Source organism: Actinia tenebrosa, unplaced genomic scaffold (genome assembly GCF_029948245.1).
Source record: "Actinia tenebrosa isolate PJP-AT-01 unplaced genomic scaffold, QUT_ActTen_1.0 PGA_scaffold6__47_contigs__length_16458017, whole genome shotgun sequence".
NCBI lineage: Eukaryota > Metazoa > Cnidaria > Anthozoa > Actiniaria > Actiniidae > Actinia > Actinia tenebrosa.
Window position 1 is genome coordinate 14,073,219 of NW_028292583.1, and position 17,126 is coordinate 14,090,344.

Consider the following 17,126-nt stretch of genomic DNA (forward strand, 5'->3'; position numbering starts at 1 on the left):
TTCTGCTGAAGGGGGGGCTTTAGCCTCCCTTTGCCCCCCCTGGATCCGCCCTTGGATCATACATGACTGGTTAGTTTGAGAACTTTTAAGTTTTTAATGTTGCCTCCTGTGCCACAAGGATATTAAAATATTCTTTCAGGTTTTCTGTTTTTTTTGTTTTTTTTTACTGGCCGTAAGAATCAACATGTCAGTCCAAGAGTGATATGCATAGGATATTTAATGCACCAGTAGTGTGTGTGTGTGTTACGGTGGGCAAAATATTGGAAACTAGTACATACAAGTACTGAACTTGTATCCCACTAAAGAAAAGTGTTCTATATATTTTAATATTGGATTTGATTTTGATATTATGTATACAGTGGTTGAATCTGTGTGACACCTCAACAATATATCTTGGCACATGCTGAGTTAAGGGAATTATTTTTTAAGCTTCTTTAATCAAATGGAATTCAAGAAAAAAATGGGGAAGCAAGACAAAATTTAATTACTTTTTTCTAGTTCTTTAGCTGTGACTTTTATTTTTAACTCAACCATCAAAAAAAAGAAATCTTTTCTATTATCGATTTGGAATTTACTTGTAAAAGAGTTGAAATATTGTGCGCTCTTCAGCGCGCTGTGCGCAAACTTTTTGGGATTAAACCACAGGGCTCCCGTCAAGTACCCATGATGCCTTTCGACCATGTTAGCCTCGTCATCATGCTGTCACAATCGCGCGGGTTGATTCAAAATCAGTTTGATCTAAAGTAAACAGTCCAAGTTGAATACCTTCAGAAAAACCTTTAAAAAACAATCGAAAAATACTTCGATCGCCGTCAAAATGTCCATATGTAGAGAGGAAGTTCTAATTTACGTTTGGGTGTAATTTTTATTTGGATTTTTAAGCACAAGGAGAAGATTTTTATTGCTTGTTTATGACGACATGACGACTCGTTACATGGGAAATTCTATCGAGGTAAGTCATCTTAATAAAGAAACTCAATAAAAAAAACTCATTTACTACGTTTTATATTGATATCATACTACCCAGGGATATCATGAGAAAGTTGTGTAGCTCGTGAAGCGGCTGTAAGATTCCTTGGATAGTGTTTCAGGTGTTGTTATGGCTGACACAAGCAATGATTATTAAAGCAGTTACTGTAAGCTTACTATTTAGAAAACATAACCTTACTTTATTTGAAAAATAATAATAAAAGTTGCTTAAATATTATGATCAATTCATGTTAAATAAAATAATGTAGTTCAATGATGTTTTTCTAATTATAAGCTTATATCCTTTACTTTTTAAGAAAGAGAAAAATATTTCAAATGTTAGAAAAACCTCGGGAAGCTTAAACATTGAAAAGGAGGATGTTGACATCCACAAAATCAATATATATATATCCTTTGAGATCAATACCTCAAAACGATTTTATTACTAGAAACTTCTCCTGTGAGATATGTCATGTTTACATGCAAACTGTTGTAGGTTACCTGTGATTTCTTACATACTGTGACAATTGTATTCTAGGACTTCCAAGTTTTGGAGCTCCTCGGAAAAGGAGGCTTTGCTTGTGTCTACAAAGGTCAATGCCTCACAACACAACAAGAAGTGGCCATTAAAATGGTATGTTGTTCATTTTGACAGAGCTAGAAATATTAAAACAAGGCAGACAATGTCTTACCAAATGCCTCTTTGATAGCTGTTCCTCTTGATTGGCCACACTATGGCTGTTCATTATGTCCAGCCATTGAACAGCCATTATTTAAGATTATACCCCTAGTAGTTTACCTTTCGAGTTAATTTAATACTCTTATAATCTATCTACTAATAATTTTCAATGTGTTGCAGATTGACAAGAAAGCAATGAGATCACTTGGGATGGTTAAACGAGTGTGCAATGAAGTAGAGATCCATTCCCAGCTCAAACATCCATCAATACTAGAGGTACAAAGCATGCATATTGTGACCACCCCCCTTGGGAGTAATATGGTTTCCCACAAAGAGGGGAGGGGTAAGATACCTGTGTGCAAATGCTGGTCAGTGGGCAGTTTTCATGGAAGCAAGCAGGGCACTTCACATTTTTTAGTAACCGGATGAGGTTTAAATTTTGCCTTACCCTCTTCCATGCGTCATCAACTTATGTGCGTGAGCTCTTTCCATTTTCTTTTTTAGTGAACAAAATGCCAGAGTGCACACAAGTTTATGACACACGGGAGTAGGGGAAGGTGAAATTTAAACTGCATTAGGTTACTAAAAATAGTCCAACCCGGAATTTACATGGCGTGCGTGTTATTAAAAAGTTTCCCTTTCTTACTTATGCTCTCTTGATTTTACTTGACATGTAGATGTACACCTACTTTGAAGATGACAACTATGTTTACCTAGTGCTTGAAATGTGCCAGAATGGGGAGGTCAACAGGTTCATCAAGAAGAATGGAGGGAAAATGTCAGAAAGCCAAGGTATTTCACTTCTGTATCTGGACTTAGGATAAAACAGCTTGCAACGGAATGGCAGTGGCAGAATGGCAGCTCACATATATGAGTGATTTGCTTTGCTTTGACTTGTTTGTGTGCACATTATGTCATCTTCACCTTGGTGGTGGTATTCGTAATATATATTTCCTAATAGCCTCCTTAGATAATACCACCAACATGGTTTCCATATCTTTTTCTTGACTCTGTTAGGGATGGATGTACAACACTGATTTTTATTCATGCTTTTGGCTTTATTTCACAGCTCGTCACATCATGCATCAGCTTGTCCAAGGAGTGCTATACCTTCATTCTTATGGTATTATCCATAGAGACCTTACTCTTGGTAATCTACTTCTAAACAAGAACATGGATGTGGTATGACAATGATTTATTCAACATGAACATCACAAATAGATCACTATTGGCTCACACAGTTTCGTGCTATCTTTTGCTTCCATTATAGAAAATTGCAGACTTTGGACTTGCTGCAAGACTGGCTATGCCTAGTGAGAAACATTACACCATGTGTGGAACACCAAATTATATTTCACCGTGAGTTGAGACATTTAAATATTAAGTGCATTTTCTCAGACATAATCATTATCAGATAATGACAGGGGTGGAAGGCGTGCATGATGATAATAATGACATTGCTGTTAGCACCAGAAGCACTACCATCACATAAATTATAATGATGATGACAATGATGATACTTAATTAGTGACAGTGGTATAATGATGATTCATGATGAGAGTAGTGGCAATCAATCATGATAAATTTTAATGATTCCATTTGTTATTGAAACAATGCATGGGAATTATGATATAATGGCATTTCCCCCTTCATTACAGTGAGATTGCAACCAGGGATCCGCATGGACTGGAGTCAGACGTATGGTCAATGGGATGTATGCTTTATACTCTTCTCGTAGGATCTCCACCTTTTGACGTAAGACTATAGAACTACAGTTCCTTCCTGTAATTCTATTGCAACTGCTTGTGTCTCGCTAGTTTTATAAGTACTATGTTTCGTCTTTGAAAAATTTTGGTTTTCCTCAATCTAAACAGACAAATGCAGTCAAGAGTACCCTGAACAAAGTTGTTCTAGCCAAGTATGATATGCCTGGGTAAGTTTATCACTTGTCATTTATTTTGTTGACCATTGATGTAGTAAAACTATTTTCTATTAATGGCTAAAAATGATGCTGTTGCAGATATGTTTCACCTGAGGCCAAAGATTTAATCAGCAAATTGCTCAAAAAGGTACGGCAATGCTGTAGAATTGTTAATTTAATGACTATACTACATAGTATACTAGACATAAGAGTTGTGTTAATCTAGAACATAAGCTATAAAAAGGGTAACTGACAATAATTGCCCTTCCTTAATTTTTCTTTTCTTAAGTAATTTATATATATTTATCTTTTATGTTTTTCTTCTATGGCATTTTTTGTCATAATTAAAACACTCTACTTCTAATACTAACACTAAACTAAGCTACTACGAAAGCAAATTATCAAAACCCTATGCATATTTTTCCTAATTTTTTCCTATTTACTTTGTTACAGAACCCAAATGATCGACTGACACTGTCAGGTACATAATAAAATACAATTTGAGTTATCTAGGCTATAGCTAACTGACAAAGATGATAAAATCTTATTACTAATAGATGCTAGTGCACATTGTGATGATGATTTTAAACTTTCTTTCAAACTTTAGGTATCTTGGATCATCCATTCATGACAGAAAAGACATTACCAAACACTCTTTCTTCACCATCAAGACATCATTATTCAACCAAAGTAAGATTTGTTAGAACTCACCATGATATAACCTTTTTTCAGTACCGATCATAAACTTTATAAAACCTTTTTTTCCTCCAGTACTTTGAGCAGTCTGTAGACAGCGGTCAGGGTACCATGGCAACAGTGTTGACAGGTATTGGACGGTCATCATGGTCAAGTAATGGACCAACAAATAAGCAAGAATCAGCTCACCATGGTTCTTACAACACATCTAATTCTGTTGACCACTTGTCTAATGGCTGGTCAAGGAATCTAAGGCAACCACCTTCACCCCCAGTCAGACAAAGAGCAAGGTACACATACTTACAAATTTAACAGGGTAGATTCAAATCGATCTTTTTAAATGTACTCGTCTGGTTTTCTATGATTTCAGTTCAAGTTCCAGTTCTGAGAACATCAACACCTCAGATCAACAGCACCTACGTGGCACAGAAGTAGCAAATTCCTCTAGCCACAAGAACACAACAAAAGCATCTGACCTCTGGTTATCAAACTTATCAACATCACATCTTCCCAAAAAGAGGTTTCAAGAGCCTTTAGTAGGAGCAGTCAATGGAAAAACTAACAGCTTACAGAATAAGTTTAGGTAAGTCTTGCAACTTCTTTGTCATTTCTCCCCCTTTCTCCAGGTTGATAATGCCCATATCTACCCTCACTACCCCTCCCCAATACACACACCCACGCCCACACACATGGATTTACACTTTTCCCTCAATGGTTAAAATCTTTGAAAGACCCTCTTAAGATTTCCAATCTGTCATTCTTTATTTCTAAATAAAATATACTACAAAAATCCAGTCTTCTATCAATCCAACCCATAAGATTTCCAATTACCTCGTACCAACACAAATTAAGACTTTCATTTGATCTTAATCTCACCCTCAGGACCTGACATGTAACCTCACTGGGAGTGTGGGGAGGGGGAGAATGGTTTGATGCAATTTAATACTATCATTGTTCCAGTTGTTAATTCATTTTGTGTTCACATTAATTTAAATTTGTAAATGGTTGTTAAAATTTTGTTTTGCAGGTCTTATGATGCCAGTAAGTACAGCAGCTACTATACCAATTCCTGGACAGGGAAAGGTTCAGCCCAGGAAACAAGCAGTAGTGGGTTTTACAGTGCAAACACAAAACTACACCAAGAAGAATCTCAAACAATTGATAAGAACAATAATACTGGGACAGCTCTTAGCACAAACACATATCACTGTGGAGACAGCTTAGGGAATCAAATAAGTCAACATAAAAGACATGGTAGTGACAGTGTCAGCAGGGATGCAGATTCTTCAGAATTTCTCCCTCAAGAGAAAAATATCAGCCCTGTAAAACCTAGAAATGCTGGACAAGAGAAAAGAGAACGAAGATCTAGAGGAGAATCAAAGGGAAAGTCTCTTGGTGATGTGACCGAACCATTGAATGCAGAACGCTTGAGACCAATCCGCCAGAAAACTAGAAATGCAGTTGTTAGTATCTTGGAAGACTGTGAAGTCTGTCTAGAGTTTATTCATCAAGATCGTGGACAAGATATTGTGACAGAGGTGCTGAGGATTTCGTCCAATGGAATGAAGATTGTTGTGTATCATCCCAATGGGAAGGATGGCGAACCACTTCACTCTGAACCATCCCCTGTGCCAACATCACCTGATGGGCATTATTTGTTTTCTAATTTGCCTCCTAAATACTGGAAAAAATACAAGTATGCAGTGAATTTTGTGCACTTGGTGCGCAAACTAACTCCAAGGGTAAGTAGGCAGGATGGCACTGTCATTCAGGCCTTCTCATTGTAAGAATTCAACCACTGGTTTGAACGTAATATGTTGGCTTTTCCCCCGAATTTTGAGCCTCTATTATAGAAATTCCCGGTGGAATCCTGTAAAGGATCTGTCGTATTTTCACTTGCAGCTAAAAGGCTAAACTCATGACTAATCCTTATTATTGATCACTAGGTGACATTATATTCCAAATATGCCAAGTGTGTTTTGATGGAGAATTCTCCTCATCCTGACTTTGAAGTCTGCTTCTACAATGGTAAGAAAATCATACAATAATTTTTTTTACCTCTTCTTATCCACTTAAAATACAATTATTTTTCATTTTGAAGCATAAATTGCTGCATGATATAGTACTGGCATTTTTTTTTCAAAGTTATTAAGACCTTTTGCAAATTTGCTTGAGTGACCCAAAACAAATGTTCAAATGCCAGAGTTGGACTTGAAAATACCAAAAAAGTAAGGCCACATCAAGTCCAACCGCGACTTGAAGCCATTGTTTCATGGTCACTCAACAAATTTGCAAAAGGTCTATAGATGCTTTGCACCATCACGTGATGGCAGCCATGACAGGAGGCACAACAATAGAGAGTCTTTTTCCCTCTGGGAGACTGAATTCTTTCTCATGTAAATCAGATTAGACCAGATTCAATTGTTCCCGCCTCCTGTCATGGCTGCTATCACGTGGTCTCCATTGGGGAGCTGTTGGCTCTGTTCTGTTTGAGGCATAAAACACTCTTTCTTGATGATCTTCCTATCTTCTTACAGGAGCCAAAGTCCACCAGTCAACAAAGTGTACCAAGATAATTGAACCAGGTGGTGTCTCATACACCTTGCAGTCTGTCGGAGGAATGGAGGGAGTTCCTTTAGAAATGAGGTCTTTTCTTCATCATGTACAAGATGCCTATGAAAAATGTCTAAAGCTTGAGAATACCATTGCACAAGTTGAGCAAGAAATTCACAGCCAACAGTTTTTTCCATTGATTGTTGGTCGCAGACCATCTAGAAAACAGTCAAGTGATAAAGAACCAACACAGCCTAAGCCTCCTGCCGTGTAAGTCTATTTTTATCATCACTATCTAGATTTCTATAACACAAACATGGAATTTAAGGCTGTCAGCCACAGTTGCAATATTGGGTTATCTTGTTTTTTTTTGAAACCACATTCTTGCTGTTTCAACCACTTGGATAGGTATTTTTATTTGACGGATTCCTGGATAAAAATCCTGTCATAGATTGTTGTAAACAGTAGTAGTATGTGTGTAAAAACCTCACAGAAGAGTGGAATGATGGTTGTAAAATCTATTACTTATAAGCTTGTCATGATCATAAACTGTCTTTACTTAATTTGTAGATCAACAGTTGGTACATCAGCACTGCCAACCTCACCAAGCATTGCTGCTCCAGCCTCAGTATCACTCCTCTCATTCAATGGCACAATTGCCAGCACAATGCCAAATATTCAGCAATCAAATATTGCTAATATGCATCAGAATAAACAACAGTCGTCCTCAAGACCAGAGGCCAGTCATGTCAAGAGAAAGACTCCAGAGATAAAGCAGAAGAGGGACAAAGAAAACCTTAATACAGAGTTTGTCCAAAATGACACCAAACAGGGTATTTCTCCATCAGCTGAGATTTTTAAAAGCACCTTTGTGGAAGGAGTAGGCTGGGCATCACAGGTTTGTAGTAAAAAAAATATTAAATGTAAAGTTCTATTCGTGATTAATATAGAGAGACCTTTCTTGAATTCTCTTGAGTGACCATGAAACAATGGTTCCAACAATGTTGAGGTTAAACATGATCAAAAAAAAGTAAATATATGAAAACATCAAGTCTAACCATGGAGTCATCGTTTTGAGGTCATCACTTGCATGTGATGTTAAAACAGCTCAATTTGGAGGACAAAACAAAATAATTTCAATCTCCTGAGAACTGGAAACCTATTGTTATGTCCTCCAAATTGAGCTGCATTCTGACGTGCTGCAAGGAGTGTATTTGGGAAAAAGATCTATTGACTCAAACATTTTCCTCAATTTTGAGATTTCATCTGCAACATCTTTATCATTTAGTTAACTAGTGGTGGTGTCCGGGTACAATACAGTGATGGTTCACAAATGCTTGTCAATGCTTCAGAAGCTAAAGTAAACTACACAGACAGCCAAGGAACTGTTACACAGTAAGTATCACAGTATTACAGACAATATTACATACCAACTTATATTACCATTTAAGCAACCACCATTGGAGATATTTCAAGTTAATCTACCCATAAAGACCGTGTGTCATTCCATAAAAGTTGCATGAGAAGTCACATGAATATGGATACAACTCAAACAAAGAATCTTATTATCTAGGGAATGACATTGGTTCGAAATAAGTTACTACAGATCTCACCGAACTGTGGCGACACGTCAAAAATGTCTCGCTGCCACGCCCTAATTCTTCTACTGACACGCCTACTTTTGTTACAGCAGTCAGCGTTCCATCTTTCATGTATTACGGTGCACTGTAATACATGAAAGATGGAACACCGACTGCTGTAATAAAAGTAGGCGTGTCAGTAGACGAATTAGGGCATGGTAGCGAGACAAATTTTTGACGTGTGGCCACAGTCCAATGAGATCCGTAGTAACATTGCACTAAGACAAATTAGGTCTATTTCCATATCATACCTCGTTATACAAGGATTAACATGTAGTTTTTTTGTTTTGTTTGGATCCTATTATTAAATTTAAAAAATTAACAATGCAAATATCTCTTACAGGTACAGATATTCAGACACATTTCCAAGTGTCATCAAAACCAAATTAGCTAATCTACCATTCATCATTGAAAGCCTTGCCAAAGCTTCAAGAACCAAGACTTAACGATAATATCACAGACATAACTTTAACAGGACATTCTTATTATTTTAAAAAGGATACATGTACTATATTTTCATAAATGTATGAAAAATAAGGCAATGCAATTGAAAATTGTGGAATAAAGTAGATGGTTCTGTAATATTAATGTGTTAATAGTCTTTGTCTCATTGTGTTCAAAAGAGAAAGGTTCAATTCATATAGGAAAGGGCTCCAGGGCTCAAAATTGAAAATCAAAATGGCCAGAATTTTTTTGCTTTTGTTTTGGCAGAACAAATATAATTCTTACATTTGGCAGTTCAAAAATAGCCTGAAAGTGAGAGTAATAAAATGACCTGTATTTTGGCTATAGGCCAGGGCACTATTTTGAGCCCTGCTATCTTAAGAATGATGCTTCAGAGAAAACATATTGATCTTAATATCATAAAACAACTCAACTGCAATTTTGCGAATCTTTAAATTGTTTGATATTACCTTAACAATGGCAATTTGCAGAGCCTATTTATATCAAACCATTGTTAAAAAGATAGATCCCCTTCAGGGATGTTATCAAAGTATTCCTTGAACCATTCCACTTGGCCTTTCTTCTGTGCCACTGTCATGTGTGGATTCTGTTCTAAACCATTAATAACAAGCTCCATAAACCTCCTCACTGGACCCTTCTTGGGGAAACCGTCAAGCAGATACCCAAGAAAGACATGCTCCTCAAAGCTAACACTCTCCTCTTCTACTTTACACACTTCATTATCCACTGGAAACTTCCACTGTTTGTCTGCAATCTCTATTAGACTTATAAAATCATTTCTTTGATCTAAAGCTTCATATCTCAGCAACATTTCCATTTCTATGCCCTCTAATAAGCTGAGCTTACTTGGAGGCCTCTTTGGAAGCAACGCTATGACCAAAGATATTGTCAAACAGATTGAACCTTGCTCCATCTGTAAGTGATATTTCCCTAGTCACTTGAGGTGCCTCTTTTCTACTCTGCATTTTATAGTCACTGACGATATCCTTCCTGTACCTTGGGCTTACTCGCCCCCAACTCTTTGCTGCTCCAATAATATCTTTTGAGAGATTGGTCTGCGCTGAGTCGATCTTGAGTTTTGATAAAATTGATTTCAGCTTGCCATGGATCTCGGGAGAAAGTGTTAGGTTTTCAGCATCTTTTTTAAGCATTTTCTTCATTGTGTCTGAAACATCTGATGTCTTGGTTGTTTCAAATGGTGGGCTTGAAATAGGGGTTTCTCTAGTCCTTACTCTTTCGTCTCTGGTTCCTGCTTTGACGTAATCTTCAGATGAGATCGAGCTCTGACTTAGACTCCCCATACTGCTCTTTACGCTTTCTTCTGCTGCCACTGACTTAACGCTATTTTCATCTCCTATTACGGTTTCCAGGGTATCTTTTTGTGGTTCTTTTAACTGTTTGCCGCGCTGCAAAATCTCCTTCAAGTCACCATTTTTGCCCTTTCGCTTCAACGAGCTCAAAAGGCTTGAAATTCCACTCTTGGATGGCTTATCTCCCCCATCGCTGGAACCCGTGGAATAAGCCCTATGATATCTTATAGGAGCAATCCTTTGAAAGGACGCTGGTTTGAAATAACGGGTACAAAAGGCACGAGAAAGAAGACTCATGATGAACTCACGCTTCGTCCGCCATGTTGGATTACCCACAATACATCTGAGGACTATAACTACCCAGCATACATTTCGAGCTCACATTGATCCAAGATGGCGGACAAAACAAACTTTTGACAGTCTTTTACTTCTCTCCCTTAAAAATATCTTCCCCTCCCCTGAAAAACGAAAAGTAAGAAATACTTAACGTTTAGACACTATATCTTTCTTGCTCGTCCTTTTCTTTATCGTTAGACTCTTTTTTCTGTGGTGAATGCTTTTTTTTTTTACAGAAAAGTGACGCACTGCTTGAGTAGCATTGGTTCTAACACTAAAAGCAATATAAGTTTACTATTCATAGATTTTAAAGTATTTATAATTTATTATTGCTGTTTCAGTGAGTGCAGGAAGGAATTTAAGGCCAGAGACTACGTCCTATAAGGAGACTGGCATACCATGGTATGTAAGAAATGCTTCAAAATCATAGAAGACTTTGTATGAAGTCTATATTCCCTAAAAAAATCCTTAAATATTTGCTCCAATAAGAATGATATGCCATGCATTAATGATCTCCTATCTCATACATGCATCCCATGTATGCAGACATTTTTGGGTTTTCATGATTTGCAAATTTTCATTCATTCAAAACCTCCATTTGTGTCCCATATATATTATCCCATATCTATTATCCCATTTACAGTGGCAACCCGACGAGGTACAAAAGCAGGGGTGTCATCCGAATGAATACTAAAGATGCGACACCCTTTAAAGACCAGAGGTTTGATCAGCCTGGTGAAGGAACTGAATCAGAGGCAGAACAACAGCTCAAAAGAATGGTTCAAAATCAATTGGATACAACTTTGACAATTGAGAGGTATGGAGCACAAATACCATGCAGTTTCCTACCCTCACTACCCTTATGTACAGAAAAGACCCTGCTGGATCCTTGAATATTCTTGAAGAGGGGAAAATAGACCAAAGGCTCCGGAGGGAATTTATTTCTTGATATATTGGAAAGAACCAAAAAACTCTTCTCACTTATTGACCTTTCCTGAGTAGCAAACACATTGCATTGTGGTCTAGCTTGGGTTCAAAATAATGTCTTATGTTCATTATGCCTCATATAGTGTCATTTGTACCCAAGCTATACCACAATGCATTGTGTTTTTCAAAAAAGAAAAGTTCTATAATTGTGGTGGGTCAAAAGATTGATTAGTGAGTGGTGGTTTTGATATAAGCATTAAGTATCAACAGTAACCATTAATGGATGGGATATGGGTAACACTTTACCCTTGCGTGGAGTCAAGGTTGGGGAACTCCACCCAAGTAGTTATAGTTCTTTTCTACTATTCATTCTGGTTTACAGTCAGAAAACCAAGCAGAGGGCCTTCACTTCTTCATCAGTATACAAAAGCTATGACCCCAATTCTGCAGGACAATTAAGCTTGAAGGACTACAAGACCTTAGAGGATCGAAAGAAATATGTTGAAACACTTGAGCAGTATGAACTGACAGAGGAAGAGATTCAGTTTAAACTTGAACAGGAGGGGTATACACCTAAGGTAAGGAGTTCAAGACAAGTCTGCCACATTAAAATTTTGAAGGTGGGGCTTTATCATTGGCGATAGTGCTTATCTCTAGTTTCTGACAGCAGCTCGATGTAACGATAGGTTTCACTTTATTACAGCTTCTGTAGGATGGTTTAGTTCCATAAATTATTCATACCTCATGCACAGAGGAATTTTTTAAGGCTTCCCACCCCTGGAAATTCCAATTGTTTTCAATACAAACTCTGTAATTTTGTTCTTTCTCTGACCATATAAGGCACCAAAGAAATCCAAATATGGTGCTGATCCCAATGCAGAATCTGAAAGACTTCGACAACTACAGAGAAAAGTTGAAGAAAAAGAGCAGAGGTTAGCAAAACCAGACTCATTCTCCAATGTGCAGACTCTCAGTAGACATGCAATGGAGGTGGAAAGGTCGTTGAACAGAGGAACAGAGAAGGCAACGACTTTTAGTCACTTGGTTCAACTAAATGCTGCAGGTAATTATTCATACAAGCATACAAGCTGCAGTGATAGTGAATAATTTTTTTCGTTCACTCAGATCAAGTCAAAAAGCATGACAATACATATCAGGATTATGATAATGATATTTATTTAGCGCTCTTTTCATATTGATATTATCAAAGGTGCATTTACAATGAGTTAGGAATGAGAGGTGATTAGTATGACGAAATGTAGAGGGATGGGACCACCATTTAAAGTGGTCATCCAAGCCACTTGAAGGTCTAACCATTTGCAGATGTAATTACAAAGGCAGCACCTTCTCCTCAGTTATTTTAAGACCCTGAGTGTTGGTCCAGTCAAGGCTTGAACCACAACCTCCTGCACAGCAGATGAACCCTCTTAAGAACTGAGTTAAATCTTTGTGGAGGGAACATACGACTTTACTCACATACGACACCAAGCTTGAAATTTGAACTTGGATCGCATTGGTGAGAGGCAGGGCACATAACCCGCGCATTTTTCCTTATTTATCAAAATGCTTCAATATGAAAGTCACAACTTTTTTTCTATTTGAGAAGAGACTTTCTTTTCACGTTCAATAGAATTCATTGACTTAAAAGAGATTAACAGGCATCGAGTAAAGTTTTTTGTTCGTTGCTTGCTCACCAGGTTCTTCTGTCAGTGACGATCCTATATTGCAAACCCTTTTGGCCAACAGACTCTCTAAAAACTTAGTTAAACCTGTTGACCAAATATCACAAGAAGGTCAAAATATGCAGGAGATTCAAGATGACATAGAAATTGGACCTCCTGAAAAACCCGTGTCTTCAGATAAAAATACTGGCAGAAAGTTTGGCGAAACCTCCTTGGATGGTAGGTTAAACCTCCACGCATGCGTTGTTCCTGTCCTTGAAGAAGATATTATCAAAAATAGGCTCACACTAGAAGAGATTAGAGGAATTCCAAGATTCAATGATTACAGTCCAGGAGAACCAAGTAAGGTATGTCTGACGTGCAGGGGCGTATCGAGGTCTCGTTCATAGGGGGAGCAATGTACCATTTTCCCGCCAAATCCACAGGAATCCTACATGAATTAATTAAATGTTGGTGCCAAAAGCAAACTTTTAGGGGTGAATTTTTGTAAAAAAAAGTGTAAAAAAAAAAACTGGTTATCGGAAGCTTTTGTGTATACGTAAAGCCCTCTTTATAAAGAACCCGAGTATGGTGCATTAGTTTGGGGCGATGAATGAGGATTGGACTTCTTCTATTGCATCATATCACTCATGTTTAATCCTGATTATAAGATACTAAAGTGGACTGAACCGATTCTGATTAGTATATGATATTTGGCATAACTCGGCTTTCTCATCCGGCTTATCGTTTTACACTTCTGCTGCACTTCAGTCTATTCAAACTACCCTGTAACCTTTACTCAGTCGAAATCACAACCTCGACCACTAAACTACACAATCGCTCACACGCCTTCGTAGTTATAATAATAATATAATAATGATGATGATGATGATGATGATGATGATAATAATATTTTATAATAATATTTTACAACCACCACTCCCTCATACGGGGCTCTTCCGTGAGGTTCCCTCCACACGCACTACCACTACGTTCTATATTTACAACATACAACACTCAACTCACATGTTGATTTTTATGGAGGGAGGAAACCGGAGAACCCCGAGAAAACCCTCGTAGCATAGGAGAGAACATCACATCAAACAAACTCAATTCACATGTGGCGACCGCAGGGCTCGAACCAGCGACCCGACCCGTTTTATTTAGTTTTATCGCTTCGCTAATTCACATAGTGAAATTCTTTTGCAAATACGTGCTAACGCCATGTCCATTAATTCACATCTACGGAACGTACTCGATTTGCATTTAACTAGGGCTCCGGCATCGTCAGATCGTGAATTCGCTTTCAAATAATTTTTTTTTTTAATATCTTTATCATCTTTAAAGCGGTATGTAGTTTTATAGGGTATTGTTGAAGTGTTACGCAGAGAAAGTTTTAAACGTAACATACCCCTTTTATATTAAGGAAAGAATCAATTCAAGACAGTTCTGATTAAATATCCACCCGCGAGGCAAGATCTAATTTTATCATGAAATTGATCTTAGACCCCGTTTCTCTCAGTAATGGAACTACTGCTTAGCCACTTGTTATATACTACATTTCGCAAAAACAATACCCAACCTTGTGACTTGGAAAACAATTTTTTTAATTTTTACTTCTATTTGAATTTAGATTGAAAATCTATTTATTGAAGTCACGTTCCTTGCCGAAGATAGCAATATCGTTACATAACCAAGATAAGGGTCAATCATTGCTCTATTTATCACCTCTTATTGTTATTTTCCCTCCCCAAAATTAAACTAGATCAGCATCTGGGCAAAGGTTGTTTTCGGGGTTTGAGTTAAAAAAAGATCTCACTCTAGTATGCCTGTAATAACGTCACTAGCTGGAGTACTATCTCACTGAGCATGCGCAATGAAATAAATGGCGTCACTAGGTTGTCATAACACTTTCCTGCGCATGCGCAAGAAGTAATTAACGTCATCATTAGATTGCGAATCTTTCCTACCTAGAGACCATGGAGGTCATAATCTGTTGTTCCTATACGCATTTAAAAATATCATCCTTTGTGATAAATAAGCAGAGCTACTATGAGCATGCGCGGGATCATTCCGACATCGCCACCGTTCTTCAAACCACTTGTCTCATTACAATTTGCCAATCTTCTAGGGAAATAATCCTGCTATCCGCACTAATGAATATCCGAAAGCCTTCATTTTCGTGATATTCACCTTTCCACCTGCTGTTGTTGTTGATCAAACTTAATTCCAATTTTCTTTAACTTGTAATGGCACAGTTCCTTCGTTGCGAGTAAATATTGACTACTACAACACGAAAATCATGTTTTTGTTTGATGTGAGAAAGCAGGCGCTTCCTTTCCCGAAGAAGTGAGTCCTCAAAGATCAAATTGAGACGTTTCGCGCTTAAGAGTATGTTTACCCTTTTACAATCATTACCGTTTTCACTTTCTCAAGGCTTAAACAAACGAATATTCAACTCGTATAGTTTAAGGTATTCAAGTTATTTTGAATCAATCAAGGCATATATTTTTTCCGGCGACTCAGTTTTCGTTTGTTCAAAAGTTTATTATAATAGACACACATGCAATGTTTGTTGTTATTAAAAGATTTTCAGTGCAAAAGCACTTGTGGGCTTAGTATTGTAGGATAAATATTAAAACGACAGGGGAAGAACTCGACAATAGCGGCCTATGAAATTATAAAGTTCTAGTCACGACAGACTCCGTTTTTTGATGAAATGCATATGTGTTTTTTCTTCCATTTCTCCCCCCCAGAACAGTTCCTCTAGGAATCAATGCAAGGGGTCTATAGTTTTAAATTTTTCTCAGAGACTGAATATTGTAGAAAATCCCTTCTCCCAAGAGAGAGAGCATAGACAGACCACCCAACCGCTACCCGGTTAGCTCAGTTGGTAAGAGCGTCGGTCCGTCGCGGAAGGTCATGGCCGGACCAACACTCAGGGTATTAAAATAACTGAGGAGAAGGTGCTGCCTTTGTAATTATATCTGTAAATGGTTAGACCTTCAAGTCTTCTCGGACAAGAACTTAAAACCGTAGGCTCTGTCTGTCTTCACTATATAACCCTGAATAAGGCGTCCACTGAAGACGCTGGTGGTGACCACCTTTGGTGCCCGTGCTAAACAGGGCCCACTGTAATTGGCTATGCTGTCGTGGTGTCCCTGCCCTCTTGGGGGGAAAATGTAATAAATCAATCCCCCTTGGAGCGGAGTATTCTTAATAATATTCCCCATCAGATAATATTAATATTAAGAAATCCGACTATTTCGCTTAAGCTTCTTTCTGACGCCAAAATGTCTTACAAACAGCTGTTGACCGATGACAATAATTAAGATAAAACTAAAAAAACATGTGAATAAAATACCGAGAAAAACCTCGTGTTTGTTGCTCGGAGTTCAATTCAATTTGTTATCTAAAGATTGAAAAGGCGTTAAAAACTCAATATCTGTTGAAAAACTCGTGCGGCGAGCCCGGAAATACTGCCCAGCCCGCAACAGAATAATTATTCATGGTAAGCGCACTTACGTCAAGTTGATTCAGCATTTTGGATTGTTTCTGGATTATTCAGTATACGTCGTTTATTCGTTTAATCCTATAGATTGCCTGAGAAAAGCAAGCAAAAAAGAATGAAGTATTAGAATCCTACAATCCTACATAGTCCTACTCGAGGGTTTAACGATTTCCCCGTTTAACATTTGCGTTTTTAAAATATTTTTTGTTTTTTTTTTTTTTGTTTGTTTCTTTTGTTTTGTTTTGTTTTTGTTTTGTTTTTTTTGCTTTTGTTGTTGTTGTTGTTGTTTTTGTTTTTTGTTGTTTTGTTTTGTTTTTTTTGGAATGGTAAAAAAACGTAGTTTCGTGGATTTTTATTTATCATTTTAAAGAAAAGACGGTAGAGTATAGTAGTATCTAGATCGTCGTTTCATTTGAAACTTCTTACAAGATAGTTATCTAGTTAAGTTATTCAAATCC

The 17,126-nt window shown here is 37.4% G+C and overlaps 3 protein-coding genes across 4 annotated transcripts in view; 2 read left to right on the forward strand and 1 right to left on the reverse strand.

The window, feature by feature from the left end:
* The first annotated feature begins 748 nt into the window (after nt 1-748).
* Nucleotides 749-9,033, forward strand: LOC116293643 (serine/threonine-protein kinase PLK4). The gene is made up of 19 exons (XM_031701101.2): nt 749-952; nt 1,508-1,603; nt 1,829-1,924; nt 2,326-2,440; nt 2,718-2,830; nt 2,919-3,007; nt 3,307-3,403; nt 3,523-3,581; nt 3,669-3,717; nt 4,023-4,050; nt 4,177-4,259; nt 4,341-4,555; nt 4,636-4,848; nt 5,293-6,007; nt 6,212-6,293; nt 6,803-7,088; nt 7,389-7,716; nt 8,107-8,213; nt 8,802-9,033. The coding sequence occupies exons 1-19, from the start codon at nt 920-922 to the stop codon at nt 8,902-8,904; spliced, it is 2,907 nt and encodes a 968-aa protein (XP_031556961.2). The 5' UTR covers nt 749-919; the 3' UTR covers nt 8,905-9,033.
* An 86-nt stretch (nt 9,034-9,119) lies between these two features.
* LOC116293650 (uncharacterized) lies at nt 9,120-10,556 on the reverse strand. The gene is given in 2 exon segments (XM_031701109.2): nt 9,120-9,777; nt 9,779-10,556. Coding segments are annotated over 2 exon segments (1,113 nt in total). The 5' UTR covers nt 10,531-10,556; the 3' UTR covers nt 9,120-9,416.
* A 58-nt stretch (nt 10,557-10,614) lies between these two features.
* Nucleotides 10,615-17,126, forward strand: part of LOC116293646 (RNA-binding protein 41) — a 51,081-nt gene continuing 44,569 nt past the window's right edge. For both annotated transcript variants that reach the window (XM_031701104.2, XM_089038973.1), the window contains exons 1-6: nt 10,615-10,705; nt 10,911-10,971; nt 11,213-11,386; nt 11,879-12,074; nt 12,337-12,559; nt 13,194-13,525. In XM_031701104.2, the coding sequence (XP_031556964.2) occupies nt 10,705; nt 10,911-10,971; nt 11,213-11,386; nt 11,879-12,074; nt 12,337-12,559; nt 13,194-13,525 (987 nt within the window). In that variant the 5' untranslated portion in view covers nt 10,615-10,704. The remainder of the gene's footprint in view (nt 10,706-10,910; nt 10,972-11,212; nt 11,387-11,878; nt 12,075-12,336; nt 12,560-13,193; nt 13,526-17,126) is intronic.

What these genes read in the sequence shown, in the direction of transcription:
- LOC116293643 (XM_031701101.2), top strand. Translation starts at nt 920, where the DNA reads ATGACGACTCGTTACATGGGAAATTCTATCGAG. An exon ending in GCCAAGTATGATATGCCTGG is followed by an intron (nt 3,582 to 3,668) that starts GTAAGTTTATCA and finishes ATGCTGTTGCAG; the next exon opens with ATATGTTTCACCTGAGGCCA. An exon ending in GAGTAGGCTGGGCATCACAG is followed by an intron (nt 7,717 to 8,106) that starts GTTTGTAGTAAA and finishes TTTATCATTTAG; the next exon opens with TTAACTAGTGGTGGTGTCCG.